At 41.7% G+C, this 22,894-nt stretch overlaps 2 protein-coding genes across 7 annotated transcripts in view; both read left to right on the top strand.

The window, feature by feature from the left end:
- The window catches only part of GOLGA3 (golgin A3), a 49,658-nt gene extending 38,834 nt beyond the window's left edge, over positions 1-10,824 (top strand). For all 4 annotated transcript variants that reach the window (XM_075898357.2, XM_075898358.2, XM_075898356.2 and 1 more), the window contains 5 exons: positions 493-625; positions 833-955; positions 1,838-2,002; positions 4,613-4,776; positions 5,434-10,824. In XM_075898357.2, coding sequence (XP_075754472.2) covers positions 493-625; positions 833-955; positions 1,838-2,002; positions 4,613-4,776; positions 5,434-5,641 — 793 coding nt within the window. In that variant the 3' untranslated portion in view covers positions 5,642-10,824. The remainder of the gene's footprint in view (positions 1-492; positions 626-832; positions 956-1,837; positions 2,003-4,612; positions 4,777-5,433) is intronic.
- A 6,809-nt stretch (positions 10,825-17,633) lies between these two features.
- ANKLE2 (ankyrin repeat and LEM domain containing 2) overlaps positions 17,634-22,894 on the top strand; it is a 64,030-nt gene continuing 58,769 nt past the window's right edge. Inside the window, exon 1 of one of the 3 annotated variants that reach the window (XM_075898360.2) lies at positions 17,634-17,793. Coding sequence is in view for 2 of the 3 variants with exons in the window: in XM_089775272.1 (XP_089631398.1) it covers positions 17,882-18,113 (232 nt within the window). In the remaining variant the exon portion in view is untranslated. The other 2 variants (XM_089775272.1, XM_075898359.2) reach the window with 2 other exon arrangements.

Below are 22,894 nucleotides of genomic sequence, written 5' to 3'. Positions count from 1 at the left end.
GATGGAAAAGCTTATTCCCACGTGAGAAGGAGAATAAGCAATGCTGATATAAGCACTTTTATACAGCTTTCAGTAGACGAAGCCTTATTCCCTCCACCATAGAATTAACTTGTAGTCATCTCCTAGCCTCAATCTTATAGATAACTTTGACATCAGTGCCAGAATATATTAGTATGAAACTGCTTCTTTTAAAATAACCCATTAACAGCTTTCTTTCCATATGAATTGTTATTCACCATCAAGGGATTTGTCAAGAAATATGTAGCTATTTATTAATGCATATATTTTACTGTAATTGTCTTTTGGCTGAAATTCTGGGTTCAGAGAAAAAGCCTGTCAAATAGTTCACTAGCCTGTACTGCTAATTTTATTAAACATAGACTATTTTGTGCCTCAATCTGAGCCACATACTGTTTAATATTTCCTTTTACTAGCTATATAAAGGGAGAAAATACAATGGCATTTTGAGGTTTTCTGCCACTTTCTTACTAGGGTTAAAGATGGGAAACATTCTCAAGAAGTATCACAGTTCCAGCAAGAGTTGGCAGAAGCCCAGTCTCAACTCCAACTTTTACAGAAACAGCTGGATGAACAATTTAGCAAACAGCCTGTAGAAAACCAAGAGGTAAAAGCTTCTAGTTAATTCTTTACTTCCATAGTAAATGTCTCATTTGGATGCATGAAATGGAAGGTTTCATTAAAACAATTTGTGTAGATTTCGTTTTAATCTGTAGTCTAAAAAGTGGGATATGCAACAAATGAAACTATTAAAATATTCAACAAATTTGTGATTGCTCTTGTAGTGAATTTTAAGGTACTTTTTTTTCTGTAGGTTGAAGATTTAAAATGGGAGGTGGAACAGAAGGAGAGAGAAATCCAAACACTGAAGCAGCAGTTGGACATGACTGAGCAACGCAATCAAAAGGAGTTAGAAGGAATACAGCTGGTATTACAGGTACTTGACCTGGCCTGTATTACTTTACTGTGCACTAAAGAGTAGATCTACAATGGGGATGAGACACTTAGTAGGATAACACTTAAAAGGGCAATGCAATGTTAATAAAGCAAAGTATTTTATCAGTGTTGCATATGAAAATGTAGATAATTAAAACTGAGACATATTTTTAGTTTTATCAAATTTTCATTGTTTTTGTACAGAAACCAGCTTGGGATGATAAAAATAGGCTTGTCATGTATTTCTAATTGGTTTCACTCTCTAGTTCTGCATGAGCACAACGCTGCTGTGCCCAGTTCAGAAATAATGGTAATGGAGCGAGATTAGGGACACAAGTTGCTATTCAAATTAAAGAAATCATGGAAACATTTTTGTTGGATTTTGTCAAAACTTTCTTTTTTCAGCATCTACATTTCACTTGATAGTGCCTCTTCAAGAAACCTTGTCCTGGTGAATTATCAAACAACTAACTTAATAGGAATACATAGTGTAGAATTTGTAGATATAGTTTAAATGATGCCAGTGTCTGTCACTGCAAGGAGGAACAACAATATGCTGTTTAAATAGGTTGTCCTGTTACACTTTTTCAAAAGGTAACAGATAGAATTCAAAATTTCTTGCTTATATTAGTGGCATACCCTACACTGGCATCTCACTTCAGAATTTAGCAAGTAGCTGAAATATTTAAACTAATATTTGAACTAATAGAATATCTCAAAACACTAAAGTCATTCAGCTTGCAGCTTAATAGCTTTCAGTTTAATGTTTTTTAGCAGTTAGAGTATATACTGTAATAAACTATAGTATATACTAATAAACTGCAATTTTCCACTTAGGCTGTTTCCATCATGCTTTTTTAATTGTTAATTTTTCATTCTTTAGAATATCAAGACTGAGTTGGAGTTAGTGCGGGAAGATCTGTCAATGACTCAGAAGGACAAGTTCATGCTTCAGGCTAAAGTGATTGAATTGAAGAACAGCATGAAGACACTGTTGCAGCAGAACCAGCAGCTGAAAACTGACTTAAAGCATGGCAAGATGAAAAAGGTATTTAAGTAGGAAAAACACTTCTTGTAAAATAATTAGAATGTGACATGAGAACATAGTTTTCCCCATTAGAATCCTGATACAGTCACAAAGTCAGAATTACTCTGTGACTGAGATCCTGAGGGGGAGACACTGAGATTATTCAATAAGGGTAAACCCCAAGGAATGGGGTAGATAATCTCCAAAGATGGTGAGTTATTCCAATACTTAGATTTACTAAGACAGTGCAAAATAGCTTCTGTATTTCCTTACTTGTTAGCCAGAAGCCAACAACAATTCCCTTTAGAGTAACCCAACATTTGGCCTTCACCCAGATGACCAAGTCAGATATGAGGGTCACTGAAAATGTCATTTATCATATAACATTTTATGAATCCCAAAGGATCTGACACATTACCTCCCAGATGAATTAATATTTCAGATCTTACCTAATAAGGATTGGCTGTAATCTTGTATTTAACTAAACTTTATTGAGAAAGATTTTAAAAAGAAAACAGTGTATTGGTAAAAGATCAGTATGCTTGCAGAAAGTACAGTTTTGAGATCACATTTATAGGTGAGCTGGTAACCTTTGTAGCTGCAGAGAGTTCTTTCAGAACTAGACCAGAGATTGTAGTCCAGCATCAAGATGAGACTGGAGATCTGTCTTGAAACTCAAGCTTCCCTTGAATCAAGCAGATCTTCAGTAAAAAGGATCAGGACCTAAGGGATTTGTATACAATTTCAGGCCTTCTCTTGACAACTTTGAGTCCTTAGGTAATCATTAAGATGCTGAAGCAGACCTATTTCCTAAACCTCATTGGAAATTGCTACATGGGTTAACATAAGACAGTGATCTGTTTTTCACCATTCACAGGTCATTTGCTATATACTTCCAAAAGAGATTGAATACAATGATTACTATATTTACTGGAAAAACTTAAAAACCAACAAATACGTGTAGTAGCACCTTAAAGACTAACAAGTCATGTAGATGGTATCATGAGTTTTTTGGGCACAGCCCACTTCTTCAGATCACCCCTTCAGGGTCCTGCACCTTCAAGGTCATCTGAAGTAAGTTTTGCCCATGAAAGCTCATGATACCATCTACATGTTTTGTTAGTCTTTAAGGTGCTACCAGACTATTTGTTGTTTAAGTTTTTCCTATTACAGACTAACTTGGCTACTTCTCTGAAACTATATTTACAGTTCATTTACATGTTAAGATTTCCTTTTGATCTCCGAGAAAACAGAATACAATAGACAGGAACTGTTTGGTTTATATTACAGGGAAACCCCTGACTTACGACGGCTTGAGTCGGGGGCTGCCTGTATTAACCTCTAATCCGGCACTTAGGGGAATGGCGGTTGCTAGTTAACTGAATGTGACAGATAACTGGGATTGCCCCAGCAAGGACTGCTTTAACCAGAAAACTTAACAGAGTGCCAGATGATAAAGCTTGTACTGTATAAGTAGACACAAAAACACGAACATCTACCTATATGTCCCTAAAGGTTGAATTTAGGTCATTTATCCTACAGCCACAGTGTCCAACTAGCAAACTAGTCATGCTCAACCTGTCACATAGCCACATGTGGCTAGTGACTAGCATATTGAACACCACAGTCCTATAGGATACTTAACCCTTTCTAGCCATGTGTCACATACATATGGGGATCAGTGGTTTTCTTATATTTTTAAACAGTAATTCCTAGGGAATTTGCTGGTTTGTAAACGCATTTAACTTTTTCAGAAGAGTATCTTTCTTTTTGAGTATTGCAGCATCATGTTGCATTCCCATATTGATTCAGTACAACAAACCAAAAAAGGGGAGAGAGAAATAGATTGTGAGCAAATCTTCACTCTTTTATATAAGCCCTTAAAAGTACATGTGCTTATTCAGCCTGTCCAAATCCTTTCTGGTCTCTTTCACTCATATTTTCAAAAGTTTATGACTGTTTCACTAGTTCCTATATTTAGTACATATAAAAAAGGATATTAGTATCATGGTACATTTTTATCTGCTGACATAGTAAGGAACTCCTTCACAGAAAGGAAGTCGGTCCAGTGTCCCAGTACCTGATTATCAAAATTTTTCCTCTTGAGAACAGCGGGAAGGGTTGTGCAGATCACTGGCGATCCGCTGATTGCAGTTTGAAAATCAGTGCCCTTCAGTGTAGCCCAAAAACATGATTTCCTTGACCTATGCCAGTATTTTGCCTGAACTGGTCTCTTGAATACCTTTTTTCCCCCTCTAGTTAAATTTACCACAGAGGACCAGGGTATTTAATTGAATTCCATACTGTCTCAGTTGCCTAGTCATTGGTCCCTTAATATTATCAGAACTTGACTAGATCATGTCCTCTTATCCAGCATATAGAACTAACATTTGACTCTATCTCACGGATTTGTCTAGAATGTATGTTACTCACAAGTATGGCTGACAAACTAGACTGATTTTAATCTGTTATGTAGCAATGCCTATTCTTTGAGTAACCTATTATCCTCTGAACTATCTCCATTATGCAAATATGTAGCTATGAAGTAGGATTTAATATTGTTTCTGTGAGGTAAGAGTGATGTAAAGTGGTTTATTCTGTTTGTTTGGGTTTTGTTTCTCATTTAAATAGAGGAAAGAACCGAAGGGGGAGACTAATTCTTCAAATCCTGTGACTCCAGTGAAGATTCCAGACTGTCCAGTTCCTGCAGCACTGCTAGAAGAGCTATTGAAACCACCAACAGCTGTCAGCAAGGAGCCTTTAAAAAACCTAAACAGCTGTCTCCGGCAACTGAAGTATGATGCTTTTTAAAATCCAGATATTATATAATCTTAAAAATATTTTTTTAATTCTGTTATTAGTCTTCATCAGGAAGGTGATCCTTGTGTTAACAGTCTGAGGCACTGTGTGGATTCCTGTCTGTTACAGAATGTTCATTAAACATTTCAATTTTTGTAGCAGTTTTCATACAAAACTCCAATTGACGGTATTGCTTTAAAAAAAGACATGCTTGGATGCCAGGTTGAGTGTGTGCTAAGGTTTTTGTTTGTTCCTTATTCTGTATTGCTTTCTTTTCCCCATTATCTTCTACTTACAGAACTATTTACTCCGTCATATCAGTATGCTAATAGATGTACAAATTGCTATCATCCAGTTGCTTGGAGGATAAAATGCCTTCACTGAAAATACAGTTCTGCTTGATACCTCACTAGGGGGATGTATGGAAAAAACACACTGCTATGTTGCCCTCTCTCTTTGGACTAAGTGTATACTCTCCCATGTTGCTCCCAGCGCAGATATTAAAAGCCCTGGATTTCTTGGAGACTTAGACTATATCTGTACTTAAAACACTGCAGTATCTATAGCCGCACTGCTGTAGTCCTTCATTGTAAGCACTCATTACAGTGACCAGGAGATAATATTTCCACTTTCTCTTCCACCATTTTCAAAAGGCAAGAAATGGACAGCCTTCAGCGTCAGATGGAAGAACATACCATAACAGTACATGAATCTATGTCGTCATGGACTCAAATTGAAGGGCAATTAATGGACCTAACTTCTACCTGTCCTGCAACAGTACCAGGTGAGCGGGAAATTCCTGCTGTGGATATGAAAGAGCAGAATCGTAATGCTGGTGACAAAAAAGCATTGAAACAATGACCACCTCAGCTGTTTCTCATCACAACTTCTTTAAGTGTATTCAAGTATCTTTGTCACTTATTTGTTTCCTTTTCTTTCAGAGGAATTCTTTGTTTAAAAGCAAAATCAGAGCAAATGAATGGTTTCAAGGAGTCAGCAAAACACTCATTGCAGATCATGCTATATCAACGTTTCTTATGAAACTATCCCTCACCTCACTGAAGTAGTGAATCCATGTTGAGGACAGATGATAAATTTGGCCTTTTTTGAGTCTAGGCAGAAATTCAGAAGAAGGATTAAAAAACTCTGAATTATTTCTAGAGCTAGGCCAAGATGGTAGTGTTAAGAGCCTGGATCTGGATTTGTTTAATTTAGGTTAATTTTTTTTTAACCTTGCAACATCAGATTATCTAAAATTTTCCACCATCTTGGACTGCACATTAGGGATGTAAAATCCCATTTAATCAATTAACCAGTTAAACATAATGTTTAACCGAATAACCTTTAAATAGTCAAGCTGGAGCTATGGTGGGCTGGTATGGGTGGGACCTGCTGTGGGTGGTGGCTGCTCCAGCCAGGCTGGAGCAATCCCTGCCCTTGGCAGACCTACCAAACTGGAGCTGTTCCCTATCTGCAATGGGTTGCTTCAACCCCTACCAGTTAACAATTAAGCATGACCTGGTAAGAGTGGTGCTGACTAGTTAACCAGTCACAGCCCTACTACATATCTAAATCATATCCAGAAAAGTAAGTCTCTTTCTCGTTCCAGCCCTTGGCACTGTGCCAGGCCTGGCAATCTGAATCCAAAACCTCCACCCTCTTGAATTTAGGCTGTAGATGTCTGGATTTCAGATTTTGGTTCAAACCTGCACTAGAGTTATGACAAACACTATTGCCCTACATTAAAAGTAATTGACTATAAAAGTTTGTCAGTGCAGACCAGTAACTCTTTGGCAATGTTTGCCCAGGACATTTTCTGGAGTGCCTGATTTCCCTCTTGCATTCTCAGGCCAGTAGGGAGCTTTAAATTTCACTGCACAAATGCTTTTTTTTTTTTTTTTTTTTTTTGTGCACTTTTTAGTTAATTTCCAAAGTAGACATCCCCGGTACAGGGTATGTATATAAATAATAATAATTTGACCCGGAGTGTCTGTTTTAATATGCTTATAGAGTCAATTAAGATTGACATGGGTGTTTCTGTCTTTGTTTTACTATTACGACATTTAAGTTTGCTGTTGGAAAATATTGTACATAGACCTTAGGAAAATTAGTCCAAAAAACTCAAAGCTTTTAGAAATGTAACTATTTTATTTGTATCTTTTTAAAGACAAAATTATAATGCCTATGAAATTATTTTTATTTTCATTAGCTTTAATGTTCTCTTTTCTCATCATGCTCCCAGCACGTGCACATTTGTTTCTGAATGGGAGTATAGGTACTACTGCAGCCTTGCTTGCAGAGGCACCCTGCTAGATGACTAAAGCACTGCCTTAGATTCATTTTTCCTTTGATCATACCCCTTTCCTGTTGACAATGCAAGGATAGGCTATCCTTTCCTCTAGAAGCAACTGACAAGCAACATTATCAAATGTTTGCCTACTCTGCAGTCTGAATCACACTTTGCCACATGACAAATCTATATCAGGAGAAATCAGTGGATGCTTTTTGTTTTTGTTGAAAGATGTAGGAAATAGGGACAGTTACATGTTCAATAGTTTGGATTTTTGACCAATCAGTACAAATAGATTAAATTATTGAAAAAACTGATGAGGTTCTCCTGAGATAAGGATTATTTATATTTAGGTTTTGCATATACCAAGACACATCATCATCCTTCTCTTTGTTCCACACATGGTCAGAGTTAATTTTTTCCCTAGTGAAGCAGTTACCTTTTTCCTTTGAGGGGGCTGTCAACAGGAAAGGGGTATGTTTTGCTATTGCAAAAAAGCTAAAACAAGTTTAGCTTTAAAAATTTAGTTCACTAAACCTCTTTTACTCAAGTTCTATTCCTGCTGAACAGTTTATGTAATACAGCAGTACCTAAACTGTGAAACTCCAGTATTGGATTATATTTTTTTCAAAAATAAAATATGAAGGACTGGTACAGTAAAACTCCGACTGTCCGGCACCATCAGGAACCCGGAAGTGCTCCGGACAGCCAGACCATTAGAGCTGCTCTGCCCCCAGCTTCCCCGATCAGCCGCTGCTAAAACTGACCAGCGCTGAATCCGGGAAGCAGGGGGCAGAACAGCTGGAGTGCTGCTGGGTAGGTCCAGTAGCGCTGCCCCTCGGGGCTGCGGAACCAACCCAGCAGCACCCCAGCTGTCCCGGATTCAGCCGCTGCTGAAATTGACCAGCGGCTGACTCCAGGAAGCCCCAGACAGAGTTGCTCTGCCCCTGGCTTTCTGGAGTCAGCCGCTGATCAGTTTCTGCAGCGGCTGACTGGGGACACCTGGGGCAGAGCAGCTGGGGTGCTGCTGAGTTGGTCCAGTAGCACCGAGGAGCGGCGCCCGTCAGCACCCCAGCTCCTCTGCCCTATGCGTCCCCAAAAGCAGCTGGGGTGCTGATGGGTTGGTCTCGTGGTGCCAAGGGTCGGTGCTACTGGACCAACCCAGCAGCACTCCAGCTGCTCTGCTGCAGGCATCCCCGATTCAGCTGCTGCTGAAACTGACCAGCAGCGGATGAATCAGGTACTCCTGGGGCAGAGCCGGACTATCAGAAGGGAGGGGTATGAGGGGGTCTGGGGTAGCATCCCCCCACCCCACCCCCTTCATAGCCCCCCCTTCTGATAGTCCGGCATATCTGATAATCTGGCAGCCCCTGGATCCTAAAGGTGCCGGATTATCAGAAGTTTACTGTATTAAAGTTAAGTGAAGGATTTCAGGCATGAGAAGAAAGGAATGATTTAATGTGGCATTAGTTGCCAATCAAGTAGGATTTAACTTGATTCTGAAATCAGAAATCAACTGTTTTAAAAAAAGCCAAAAGCTTTACTGACTTGCCCACATGTGCTAATGGTTATATACTACTTAAGTCTTATTTTACAGAGTAAATGGTACTGAGTAATTTTGCTGCTGTTCATGTTCTTTAAGTTACCTGTATATTGTGCTCTAAAAAAAAATAAAATAAAACATACTGTTAATTGAGCAAATTAAAACTATATAGTGACTAATATATTCAGTGCAAAAAATTATCAAGTGTTCAGGTTTTAAGTAAAATACCATTTGTGCTGGGTTAATATTACTGTTCTGTGTGACTAACTGCATTATCTACAGGTTAAGACACCGTTACATTTTAATTTGTAAGTTTTTGACATTTGTACATCCAGAGCATTTATCTGAGATCAGAGAAAGCAGAATCATATTATATTAATAGTTTTTTTCAGAATGCCTGCTTCTTTATATATTGAACTACCTATTGTAATACACTCTTTTTCAGGGCAGTGCTGCATTTTTTTCTTGACAGCTTTAAAAGACAACCGTGTATATGAATGCAACAAAGTAGCCATAAGTGTATCATTTTCCTCTTAAGAGATAATTATGTTAAGTTGTGAGATACATATGTGAACAATTATTTCTCCATTACTGCGCCCACCTGTCTCTGGGGTTACCCAGTTTCTTTTAGACCCTTAAGATCACACTATTTGTTCCTGTAATTTATATTTAACAACGTTTAAAAAACAAAACTCATCCTCTTGACCAAAGAGGGAAGGATGACACTTGAGGATCCTAACTCTAATGAAGTGCTGAACACCTCCTATTCCTTGAAGTCAGCAGGAGTTGAGGGAAGACAACATGCTCTAGATGCTCAGCACATCACAGGTGTAGACCTTCACTTTAGAGCCCATCAACCCTCTTCCTTAATTCAGAGGTGGCAAATTTTTTTTAAAGGTACTCCCTTCCACTCTTGAACTCAGCATATCTCCTCATATCTCCTCAGCAGTCCCAAACTCATTTCCTAGGCCAGTAAAAATTTAGGAGAGGGAATAAAAAGCCTGGTTCCTCCTGCATGTATAAGAAGACTGATAAATAATTAAGAAAATGGGTGCCTCATTGATATTGTACTTTTAGAAACTAAAGAAATAATCTCAAAAGGATCTATATTTTGCTGTTTTGCATGTAATGGAATGTAATTTCAGTGTGTTTCTTCACTCCTAGTAGTTGCTATTTTCGCCCAAGTTTTAATGATGAAAGACAAATGTTGCTGTATTGTGAAAGTATTTTCTAAGTGATGAAGGCTGCAGCACTATTTTTCAAAACCATGTATTGGTTTTGACTTTGAAGAAACTTGCCCAGTTGTCTGTTTAAACCTATGTTGGAAAGAAGCTTCTATAGTTCGTCTTTGGTGTTGTATTTTGCATGAAGTTTAATTCCATTGTCTTCCAGGTTACTTGGAAATTTTGGTGTATCACATTAGGTGGACAACTCAGGCCTTTTTGTGAACAGTCTGATCCCCTATGCTTCATTCAGGAAATACCCCTACTGAAATCTGTGGGGGTTTCATGTGTGTAAGGAATCTGGTATAGTTCCCAGAATGGAAATTCTGTATAAGACATATATATTCATGTATTATATATTCCTCCTCATAAGTAAAATTCAGTTAGCTTGCCTGCTTGTTAAACATTTGCAATCTCACAGGGTGCACTGATGACGATTGGTCTGGTCAATATAAATTTGATTCAAAGATAGCAAACTCACTACTGGTTTAATAGATGCATAAGCTGGTGATGAACATTCTATTCATTTTGGCAGTGAGGTGAAAATTGTCACACCCATAGTGGTCAAAAGCCTTTCTTTATGGGTGCAGTGTTTTCATTAGGAAAGCAATGACAGCGCAGAGTAACTATTAATGGCAGCCAGATGGCATATTATGACATTTGACTCCCAATAAAGCATGTATCACTCCAGTCATGTAGAACCTTCTCACTCAGGAGCTGTCTTGTCCCTGTTACAAATGCACAGATTTCTTGGGGAGGTCATGTTCTAAATATTGTAAAACAAATGCTGTCATGTTTTATATGTAATTTGCAGTCATCTACTGTCTAATTTGATTATTTATAAAAATATTGTCATTTCACAAAGGGGAGGCAAGAATTATACTATGTACAACTAATAATGATCTTACAAAGCATGTAATTTAAAACACAATTAAAATGTGCATAGGAAATCCTTACAAGGTTTGTGCAATAAACTATTTTTGGTAAAGGGCTTCATGTTTTTACTTTGATAGTGAAATTAGTACTTTTTTGCAGTAAACTTTTATATATAATTTTAATGATGTTGTACAGAAAATTAAGATTTATTTATTTTAAAGGAATATTTTATTGTATATTTACAGTGAATCTGAAAGCATTTTTACTATTGATTGTAATTACGTTTTCGCTTAATTTACTGAATTTGTGCTGAACATGTCAGGAAAGATGAAAGATAAGTTAGATGCATCTATTTTGACTGGATTTTGCTGACATTTCAAGTCAAATGTACAAAACTAAACAGTCAAATGTCATCTTGGTTTTAATTTAAATACAGAAATTTGAAATGGAAAACTAATGAAAATGACTGTACCTTGCTTTCAGCATTAAATGGTAAAAGTTAAAGGGACACTGTCAACCTCTACTTCAGGCCTCTCATTTACATTTGTACATACTAGTTGGTTTTTTTGTATAGTCATGACTCTGCAATCCCTATTAATTCTCAAGGTAGATATGCTGTTCATAATAATAGCATGGGCAAGTTAACTAAGTGTCCTGAAACTGTCCAACAGTAATGTTTTTAATGTGATTTCAGATCTTATGGCTGTGCTGGCCAGTGTGAATGAAGCCTAATACCACTTTTTAAAAAATGCTGTAATATCACAGTGGATTTGCAGTCACGTTTACTAACAATCTTGAATGTTTCAGAGGAGTAGCCGAGATAGTCTGTAACGGGAACAACTTAAAAAAATATAGTTTTTAAGGTGCTACTAGACTAACAAAACATGTTAGATGGTATCATGAGCTTTCATGGGCAAAACCCATTTCTTCAGGTGACAGGAGTATAGCAAGTACAGATACAAAAATACATGGAGGGAGGAGGAGAGAAGGAAGAAGGGTAGGTAGGGGAGGAAGAAAGACAGTGAGTAGATAGTGCAAATAGTTACAAGAGGCTGTTAAGAACCATTAGAACGTCCATTGTTTGGTTTATTAAGCCATTAAAAGGTTGAAGATAGTGTGCGAGCCATCCTGTATTCTGGCTTGAATGGCGTTCAGCACTTTGGTTTTGACTACAATATTATAAATCATACATTAAAAATATTTAAGATTTTTTTTTGCATATCACTAAGCAAATCATTTCTGTAACATAGGCAGGAATAATTAGTGGATGTAATTTAGAGCAATTTATTTGCAGTTCAAAGAGAATTAATAGAAAAAAATCAGCTTTCATGATAAGTTGCCCAAAAAACACTCATTTTCTACATTTCAGTCAAGTGATTAAAATCTGAAATCTGTATCCACATCTCTTGTCTATTTTTCCCCTTTGGCTCACTTCCCCACACTGTCAACAGTACCCATTTCAAGGCACTCTGATATCTTAGAGTAATCCATAGGACGTAGTCTGTTACAGATCTATATATGTGCGAGATCAAGTTAGCTAGGAATGTCATGAAGTAGATTAAAATTCAGCCTTGCCTCTAACAGAAAAACCTTGGAGACTGATTCTTAAGAGGGTTGCTGTCTTTTTAATTTGCTGGAGCCTTTTAAAATTTAGTTTTAGCAAAAAGATAGCTCTCTAAAATCACATTCACTTTCTATTCTAGAAGAGCAAGTTATAAACAACTGTATAACACCAGAGCCACTCACTGCTGAGTTGATCAGGAAACAATCATAGGAGCCCACCATTCACTGTCAACAGCCAGCTCCAACCTCTTCTTTTTCCACTTCCTCCAACAACCTTGCTGCTTTTGTGGTACAAGAAGCTGTATGTTAACTCCTTTTCTGGATTTCATATAGTATCATGTCTTGTGGCTGTCTGAGTGTAAACTTTTGGACACAGAGGCTACGTCTAGACTGGCATGATTTTCCGCAAATGCTTTTAACGGAAAAGTTTTCCATTAAAAGCATTTGCAGAAAAGAGCATCTAGATTGGCTTGGATGCTTTTCCGCAAATGCACTTTTTGCGGAAAAGCGTCCATGCCAATCTAGACGTGCTTTTGCGCAAAAAAGCCCCGATCGCCATTTTCTCAATCTGGGCTTTTTTGCGCAAAACAAATCTGAGCTGTCCACACTGGCCCTTTTGCGCAAAAGCTTTTGCCCAAATGGGAGCAGCATACTATTTCCCCAAAAAGCACTGATTTCTTACATGAGATCGTCAGTGTTCTTGCGGAAATTCAAGTGGCCAGTGTAGACAGCTGGCAAGTTTTTCCGCAAAAGCATTTGCTTTTGCAGAAAAACTTGCCTGCTGACACAGACAGATTGTTTACATTTGCTGCTTTATCTAGCTCAAATATATAGTTGGAACTGACACTGAAGAAGAGTAGGGCTTCAAAAGGTAGTAAAAGAAGTGGCCATGATCAGATTCTGAATGTACTAAGTGTAGTGAATGAAAAATACTTTTTTATAATTATTTTACTGAAATAGAGATCTCCTGCACCTATCATCTCATTTTTAAAGGGAATAGTGTAGTATCTTTGGTCTTATTTTTAATTTATCTGTATAACCTTTGTGGTGTCACTGATTCCTAAGTTCTGTGATCTAGCTGCAATAGCAGTGACTCTTGTACTGTTAGCTAAACATGAGCATGAACTGGACTACATTTCTATTAACCAAATTTTATCAACTGAATAAGTGACAAATCTTCAGCATTAAACTAGAAAAAACTTTCAAAGGATTTTTAATAAGTTCTTTATTCTTACGCTGATACTTTCACTCTTTAAAGTGTGATACAGCCATGCTGCAGTGTTACTGTACAAGACAGCTTCCAGAAGGGCAGTTCCAGGCATATTCTGCACAATAAACAAACACTTGTTCAAATCAACTTGCACCTAGCAGGAAAACCCCTGTGGCCGAAGAGGGCTTGGCTAGATCTTAAGAGAAGGAATTAATCTAATCATATGGTATGCGCACATCTTCAATATCTTGTGCAATTCTGGAACCATTTCAAAAAAGATATAATTGGAAAAGGTACAGAAAAGGGCTATAAAATATTAAGGATATGAGAGTATGTCTATAGAGTAAGGATGTTAAATATCAGTTAATTGAGTAGCTGATGCAATTTCCATCAACTATTTGCTTTCAGCCTTTTGGCTTAGATCATGATTAGCAATGCTGGGGCTCTTGTACATTTCAAAGGAGGAATGTGAAACTCCACATGCAACCTGGGGCCAGCGGGAAGTCCCGCTGACTCTGGGCTGCATGTAGTATGCCAGCTTTGAAATGTACAAGAGTCCCCAGTGGGGGCTCTTGTGTATTTCAAATCTGCAGCACAGCAGGGAGCTTGGCGTCAGCAGATTTGAAATGCCATGCAGAGCTGGGGTCAGCAGAGGCCTCCTCAACTGATCCCGGTCTCCTTGCAACTCAGCTGTGCAGCACGGCCCCTTGAAGTACCCCCTTTTCTGCCTATCTTATCCGATAGTTAACTAGTCCTTAATATCCTTACCACAGATATTAAAAAACATTCACTTTAGAAAAGAGATGACAAAGGGGGACTATGATAGGTCTATAAAAACCATGACTTATATAGTGAATAAGGAAGAGGTATTTACTCGTAGCACAAGAACCAAGGTCACCCAATGAAATGAATACATAACTGGCTTTAAAAAAAAAGGAAGTACTGTTTCACATAATGCCAAGTCAGCCTGTGGAATTTGTTGTGAGGTGATGAGTGAAGTCCAAAAGGCTAAGTTCAAAAAAGAATTAGGTCTATAAATGGTTGTTTGGCAGAATGGTCAGGGATGCATTTTCAGGGGACGATGGTCCATTGGTTTGATCTAGCCTGGCTGCTCAAAGTCGACTAATCACAAGAGAACAACGAGCAGTCCTGTTTTGGTACCTTAGAGACTAACAAATGTATTAGGTCATGAGATTTTGTGGGTAAAACCTGTTTCACTGGATAAGTTGGAGTGGAAATTAGGGATGCTAAATTTAGTTTAATAAACTAATTTTTCATTTATTAGTTAATTAGTCAATAAGCTGGGGAGCTGCAGTGGGGTTGGCTCCTGCCCTGGGAGCAAACCCTGCTGCCACTCTCTTTTAAATATCTTAAGAGCTGGCAGGTTCTTCATGCATTTAAAAGGTTGAAGCGCAGCAGAGCAGAACCCGGTGGGGGAACTAGGACAGCTGACTGGGTCCCAGCTTGTGCAGGGTCCTCTCCTCTTCCCCCCCCCCCCCCCGCAACTGTACTTTAACCTTTTAAGTGTATTAAGAGCATGTTAGTTCTTAATACATTTAAAAGACTGGTTTGCAGTGGGAGGGATCTGGCCCAAGCTGGGAATCAGCTGTCCTGGCTCATACTGGGTCCTCTGTGCTGTTTCAGCCTTTTAAATAGTGTGCTCCACTTAGTCTCCTGCCTTGAGCTCTGCTCCAGCTTTTCCTGGGGGGAGGGGAAGAGCAGCATCCATGTGCTTCCTTGTAAGCCATGTGTGACATTGAGCCTCAGGGCTTAATCCTCCACAGGAATCTGATGCTGGCTTGCCAGTATGGGCTGGGTTCAGGGTGGCTCAGGGGTTGGGGGGAGGGGGTGACTCTGGGGCACCCTCACCTTCTTGCCAGGGATTCAGGTGCCATGGGGCCACTGCAGCTTTGGGGCAGGGGAACCCTCGTGTTTTCCTCTCCCCTTAGCTGCTCCCACCACTATCCAGCCCCAGAGCTACAGCTGGGGTAGCACTCATCCTATAGCATAGCGGTTCTCAAACTGTTTGGGCTGCAGACCGCGTGGCTCAATGCAATTTTATCTGTGGCTCACCAGTTGCTAATGGAAACTCACCATTAATTACATAATTATGCCTGAGCCATTTTGCTAGTGCTGCAACTAAGGAGAATGGTTTACATTATTAAATAGATTAAGTATTTTAACTTATTTTATCAATCATTTTAAATAAAGTAAAATATTAATCTGTGACCAACAGAAAAGGTTCCCATGTTTCCTTTATTTATGACAGGGGTGGGGAACCTTTTTTGGGTTGGGAGTCAATGACACAGAAAAATCAGTTGGGGACCACACACAAGAAGCAAAAAAGCCTATAAACCCCCCCAAAAAACCCTGCCTGATGTGGCCACCGATTATGACAACTCACTTCTCTGGTTCTCCAGCACAATGAGGTGAGGGGAAGGAGCAAGGAGGACTGAGTTTCAGGGCTTCCTGAAGGCCAGATTTACTTCTTTAAGATTCCGGAAGTTACCTTAGGCTCTGAGGTCAGAACAAAATAAGGGGTTCTGTGTGTGGGACTGGGCTGCAAGAAACTGGGATAGGGATGGGATGCGAGGTCTGGGTGGGAGGTAGGGTGTCTAGCCGAGGGGAGAGGAGGGAGCAAGAGAGGATGCAGAACATGGCCAGGAGGGAGGGTACAAGGAAAGATGTAGGAGTAAGCTGGGGGTGGGGGGTCTCGGCAGGGGGAAGGAAGTGAGTGAGTGGGATTAAGGTGCATGTGGTCTGGGCATGAGGGAGCCTGCTTACCTGGCTGTGTGCCCCATTGCAGTGGGGAAAGTCTCTGGTCAGTGCGTCACTGCACTGCCATTCCCTCAGTGGAAGGTTGGTGAGGGTGGACGGGAGATTAGCTTCTTCCTGGCCGGGAAGCAGCTCCTGGGCTCCCCACTCCCATGACTCTTCAGTTCATTTACCCTGCCAGAAATATTGGCTCCCAGTGTCCCACCACAGCAGAACTCTCCAGAATGCTTCATAAGTTACAAAATGGCCAGGGACTGACTGTGCAGCATTGACATTAGGGCTGGTTATATAGGGATCCCTCACCTGGTGCAGAGAAGCAGCTTGCCCTGAGAGCAGGCCATGCCTTCACTCTCCCCACTTGGTCCAGGGATAATGCTCTGTCAGTGCTCTGCTCCCTGGCATGGGCAAGCTCTGACGAGTCCATGGGATCTGCTCCTTGCACAGTCTTGCCTAAGGGGAGGGGTCACACTTTACTGTGTGCCCCCAGATCCTACCATCTCTGAGCCTAACCTCATCACACATCAGTCCCCAATTCCTCCATTGCCTCCTCACCCTGGTCCTACCTTCCCCAAGGGATGGAGGATTGGCTCTGTGCAGGATCCCTGTGCTGTCCGCAGGGCTGGTGAAGCTCTCCAGAACACCAGGGATAGATGCGAATGGGGAGCCAGGTTTGGTAGAGGCTTTCTTCACCTTCCCCCCCCCCCCCCATGAACCCGGAAGCTGAAGCTCCTAGCCTTGAGGCTGTGTGGGCTCCCCTACTCGCTTGCCGTTGGTAGCCAACCTCTGCCTTAGATTGTTATATCCGCTCCAACTCATCTGATGAAGTGAATTTTACCCAGGAAAGCTCATAACCTAATAAATCGCTGTCTCTAGCCTGTCACAAGACTGCCAGCTGTTTTTAAAGTTACCACCAGGGCTCCCCCTCTGAGGCGCGTCACCAGCACAGCTGCAGCCTGGCTCTGCTCCTCTCCAGCGCCTGCAGCTCGAGGGCTTAGCCCCTGCCCCGCAGCAGCTATTGGGGGTGGGGGGACAGCGGGCGCAGGGCTCCTGCCCGCCGGCCCCGCTGGACACCATGGCTTCAGGAGCCGGGGAAGGGAAGGACAAAGCCCAGTCAGCCCCCGACCCCTCCGCGAGGAACCCGCTCCCCTCAAGCACCACTCCCCATCAGTCGCTGTGGGAGCGGCCAACATCTTGTTTTCCCATTAGGCAGTGCGTCTGGCGCGCGCTGTTACGTTCCCGTCAGGCAGTAGCACAAACAGCTTACTATTGTGTGCTCTGCTTTCCCATCAAGCACTGCGGCAAGAGGTGTGGGCGGAGCGGACTAGTCGCCTGACGGGCACCTCAGTGGCGGGGGAGGGAATGTTTTTCTCTCAGGCAGTGACGAGGACAGTCTGACTGTCACGCGGGTGGGGGCGAGGGTCCTTGAGAAGCCCGGTGGGGTCCGGCGCACGCGGGGAAGTGCGGGCACGATAGCAGTGCCTGTGAGGGGGGCGGCGGGGGGAGGAGGAGACGGAAGCCGGGAGGCTGCCTGAGGTACCGTCCCTAAAGGGCGTTTGTTAGGGGAGTGTCTGGGTGCGAGGCGGTTAGGCCGAGCTTGGCCTGAGCGCGAGACGGGACTGGAATGGAGCGGTGGGCAGGGGCCGGGGCGGTCTGGGGGTCTCTGTGGGGGCCCGGCTGGGCCCGTTGGCCGGGCTGGGAGTTGTTGGCTGCCTGTGTGGTGATCGGCCTGGCTGGCTGGCTGCTCCGCCTGCGGGACAGGAGGGCGGCCCGAAGGGCTGTGGGGCCGGGAGGGCCGCTTCTCTCCCAACCCCCGCTGTCCGAGGGGAGCCGGCGTTGCAGCGGGAGCCGCCCAGGTGAGATTCTGGGGAAGTCGGGCGGGGGTTGCCTCCCGTCCTGCTGGATGAACGGCCGGGGCCGGGCCGGGCAAGCCGGTAAGCGCCATTGTTGGCCTCCGCAGATCTCGGAGCCTCCGGGTGCTTTACCCCGGTTCTTCAGGGGCCTTTCACCCGTAAATTCCCTCGGGGACTCAGCCCCTCCCGCAGAATCCCCAGTCTCTGGGCCTGCCCACTGTGGGCCGTGCAAGACCTGTCTTCCCCTATGCGTCTCTGTGCAGCAGCTGCTGCTGCTTCTCTGGCTGAGCCTGCCACGCCCTAGCTCTTTGTCGCGGGGCTAGCCTGTCCCAAGCATCTTCACTCTCTGTTCCCTCCAGATGCCTTTGGCTAGATTTCCCTGCGGACAGCATGGCTGTTTGCGTCTCCAGTCTCTATCAGATGTTGTCTGCATCACCCCCAGACACCATACTCCTTTCTAAGAGCTCCCTTTTCCTGTTTTTCTCTCCTATCTTCAGATCCTCTTCCATGTTGTCTTCACCCCCTATTTTCTCAATATAGTGTCACCAACCTCACTGTGGTAATTATCCGTCCTTTTTTCCTGGACAATCAATTCCAGACGCATTTCCCATATATATACTTTTACCACAGATGTGGGTGTAATACTCTTTGGTGCCATAGTGACAGGCACATTAGAAATACAGTATCCAGAACAGTGTTCTCATACATATATACACTGTTCTTCTGTTGCACACAAATCTCAGTTACTCCTTCATCTGATTTGTAGCTAAAGACAGACTTGAGTTTTAGGATTGTGCAGGTTTAGTATTGTGCAGGAGGGAGGAATTAAATGATCTCCTTGCAGTACTTATCACATAGTTTTTTTTCTTCAAACTTTAAAAACTTATAGTTGTGAATAAGAGTCCTGTAAGTTTTTGTACATTTGTTAAATGCATGTTCTGCTTCAAGTTGTATTTCATTATTTAGAAGTGTATTTAGTGGCTAGTGAAATGGCAATTAAGAGTGTCCTGGGGAGATGAGTTGTTGCTTTATCATCAATTTGCTTTAATGTCTTTGAAAAAGGGGATAATAATGTGTTAGGCTTTGATTTTTCTCATGTCTTATTTATCCTATATTTCAGGGATGGGGAACCTACGGCCCAGGGGCTGGATGTCACACATGGCTTGCTTGGATCTGGCCTCCAAGGCTGGGGGCTTTCCCCCCCCCAGCACTGGGGAGCTTACACTGGTATTCTAATGCCCCCCATTTCCCTGTGGGGCTGAAGCACGCACAGTCTACTAGCCTGGGCCCCTGTAGCCTTTGGTGTGCAAGGGGAATGTGGGGAGTGTTTTCTCTTTCGCAGTTGGTTTTTTTTGTTTGTTTGTTTTGGTGTGTTCCCCCCCCCCCCAGTTGTGTGCAGCCCATGACTGACTTTTCTGTGGGTCAGCAGCCCCCAACTCCGAAAACTCCTGCTGTTCAAAGAAACAGTTCCTGTAAGGTTTTCAGTTGCAAATCTTGGGGATGTGAATTCCTATTTCATATATCAGTTAACACTTAAGTATTGAACCTCATTTTGTGAAGCTTGATTAAAATAACCGGCAGGAAACCTATACATTAACAGTTGTCTACACTTCAAATCATTCCATGTTTAAAGTTGATAACATTTCAGTAAGAGAAAATTTGAAAGCAAATAAGGATACATTTTCTCTCCTGATAACTAAATGTGTCTGTCAAAGAATAATTTAAATTTAAAATTTAAAGCACTATTTTTTGGGATTAAAAGTTTAAAGAATTAAATTCACAGACTTTTTGTGGTTTGCACTGCAAATCAGTGTTGTTACTATTATGACAAATTTTGAATAGCTGCCAGCTTGTATAACTGAAATGGTAATTACATATGACAAAGGTGATTATATCAAAAGAAACTTAAGTATCACTTGAAAATACCACAAGGCACATGTCAGTTGAAAATCACATTTACATAAATTCAAGGTTTGACAATCTGTGCTGCTGTAACACATTACTTAGGCTGCCTTTGGAATTATACTTTTACTTTCAGAACATAGAAAAAAATGCTTTTATGAAGACATAGACAAGTTGAAGGAGAGTGGTGAAGCACTGGAATGAGTTACCTAGGGAGGTGGTGGAATCTCCATCCCTAGAGGTTTTTAAGTCTCGGCTTGACAAAGCCCTGGCTAAATTGAGTTAGTTGGGATTGGTCCTGCTTTGGGCAGGGGACTGAACTTGATGACATCCTGAGATCTCTTTCAGCTCTATGATTTTATAAGTTCAGTTAATCATTAAAAGTAATAAAGGTTTTTTTAACATATAAAACTAAAAATCTTTCAGAATGGCTACAGGTTGGTTTTTTACCACCAGATTGCTGCTCTTTTTCTATAGTAATCCATTTTAAAGCTCTTTGCATGTTAGTAATAAGGCCTTGAAACTAGACATATCTACTTTAGCGTTTTTGTCAATTAAACTTGTAAGGGATGTTGGAAAAAACCAACCCCTACCAACATAAGTTTTGCCTGTGAAAGCACTGTGTGGTCAGGAGATGCCTTCCCACTGACATAGCTACTGCACTTCCTGAGAGTGATTTTATTTATAGAGTAGCTACATATGAGACCTTGCAACAGTGCATCTATGCCAGTGTAAGGTTTGTGGTGTAGACCAGACATGTCAGACTCAGAGCCTACTGAGGGCTGCACAAATGAAAACTGATAGCTTTTAGGACCACAAAAAATAAAATACAGGACTATGTAGCACTTTAAAGACTAACAAGATGGTTTATTAGATGATGAACTGGGGAGTCTCCATCTGATCCCAGGTTCTGGGGAAATGCAATGGGGAGCCCAGGATCAGCTGGGGAGTCCCAGCTCCACGTGGTATTTCAAATTGGCAGCACAGCATGGAGCCTGGAGTCAGCGGGGGATTCTCAGTCCCCCTGCTGACCCTGGGCTCCATGCTACACTGCAGCTTTGAAATGTACAAGAGCCCCCACTAGGGACTCTTGTACATTTCAAAGCTGGCAGACAGAGTTCCACATTCCTCCTTTGAAATGTACAGGAGCCCCTGCTGGTGTAGCCTATCAAGTTACTTGCCTATCATGCTAATAATATTGTTGTGTTAATTAAGATGAATTAGGTAATAGTTAAGAGCTGTAATGCAAGAAATCTGCACAATGTGCCCTGCCTGCCCATTGCCTCAGACTGGAGCAACTGGGGGGTGGCATATCTATCTGGCCAGAGGGCTACACTCGGGGGAGTGGGAGGCAGGCATTGTAAAGCTGCTCTCAGCATTCCCGCATGCCCTTTGGGTTAGCTTGACTGATATCTGAGTTCACGTGTAATACACTAGACTTTATGTCTGTCTGCCCATTGCAGTTTGTGATGGCCCACTGAATAATACCACAGCAGCGCTCAACTCCTTTGGGGGCCTTTCCCATTGACCCACCTGGGTACAGGTGTGTGCCCCTTCTTAGCTGGGGCCAGGACATGTTTGTATATACGAGTCTAGCAAGAGCCCCAAATTAGTGATCCTGTTGCTTGTACCTGTCTGTGTGCATTCTCTGCTTGTCTTCCCCCCCACAGTCAACCACAAGCCTGTTGGTGTCATGCACTGCCTGGGCTATGTGGCAGACCAGATGCCATTAGGTGTAGGAGCAGCATGGGTGCAGTACAGTCCAGCCCAAGGGCTGTCTGGTGAATTGGGTTCCCCTGCAGTGCCACTGGTGCCTGTTTTAGGGTATAACAAAATGGTTCTGCCTCTGAATGCACTTTTCAGTGTGTGCCATGTCTGCATTATTACCAATTAGAGGGCAGGGTTTCACTTGAATGAAAAAACACACATAAGCTCACAGTCCAGGTCAAGTAATATGGGGTTATATTTTATCTTTTGTCCATGCTGTAACTGGCAGTTGCAAAATCAGCAGAAGCTGAGGTTAGCAGATTTCCGTGCTAGATCCTGGTCATAGCTTATTTATTGTTTCCCAGGATTGAAAAGGGGAACTTAGGTATGGGACCTTTCACGCCACAAGAGGGTAGGAAAATTACCCTTATACTCAGCAGATGCATCATTATATAAAAGTCCCAAAATAATTTGTTCAAGCTGAGTTAAGTAATCAGGACACAGATTGCGATAGATAACCACAGAGGCCCATGGCAACAAATTGACTTATATGATGATAAGTTGAGTGCAATGATACATTGACCAATAGAAAAAGAACACTTCAACATTAGAAACATTCCCTTCTGAATATGCATAAAACATGTCAATATCAGCATCACGTACTATAAAAGTGGGACCCAAGCCAAGGGGCGATAGGGAGAAGATGTAGTCCTTGGAAGGGCCAGTATGATTGCTTCTGGTGATGGGGAAGGTGAAGGTAATGAACTATATGATGGGCTAACACCTAAGATTGTTCTAAAAGGAATGATGTAAGTATATGGTATGGTACATTCCCCATCTTATGAAATTGGGGTGTTTATGACTCTAACCATATTAATAAACTATATTTGTAAATATACAAGAGTTTCTATAGTGTGAGTGTTGCAACCATGCTCATCAGGGTTCCCAATCATAGAATAATTGAATACTGGGCCTGATCCTGGCACGAAGAACCTGTTGACCCTAAAGGTGGGTAATTAGAATTTAAACATAATCTTAGATCAGGCTACATTGCGGCTCTTAGACATTTCCACATTTCTCCTTTGAAATGTACATCGAATAGTCAATGGAAATTCCATCAACTACTCAACTAGACATTTTATCGATATTTAACATTCTTAGTAGACAGATCCTAA

This window comes from Pelodiscus sinensis, chromosome Z, assembly GCF_052426305.1.
Source record: "Pelodiscus sinensis isolate ZL-2025 chromosome Z, ASM5242630v1, whole genome shotgun sequence".
NCBI lineage: Eukaryota > Metazoa > Chordata > Testudines > Trionychidae > Pelodiscus > Pelodiscus sinensis.
This window is presented reverse-complemented; position numbering and strand designations above follow the sequence as displayed.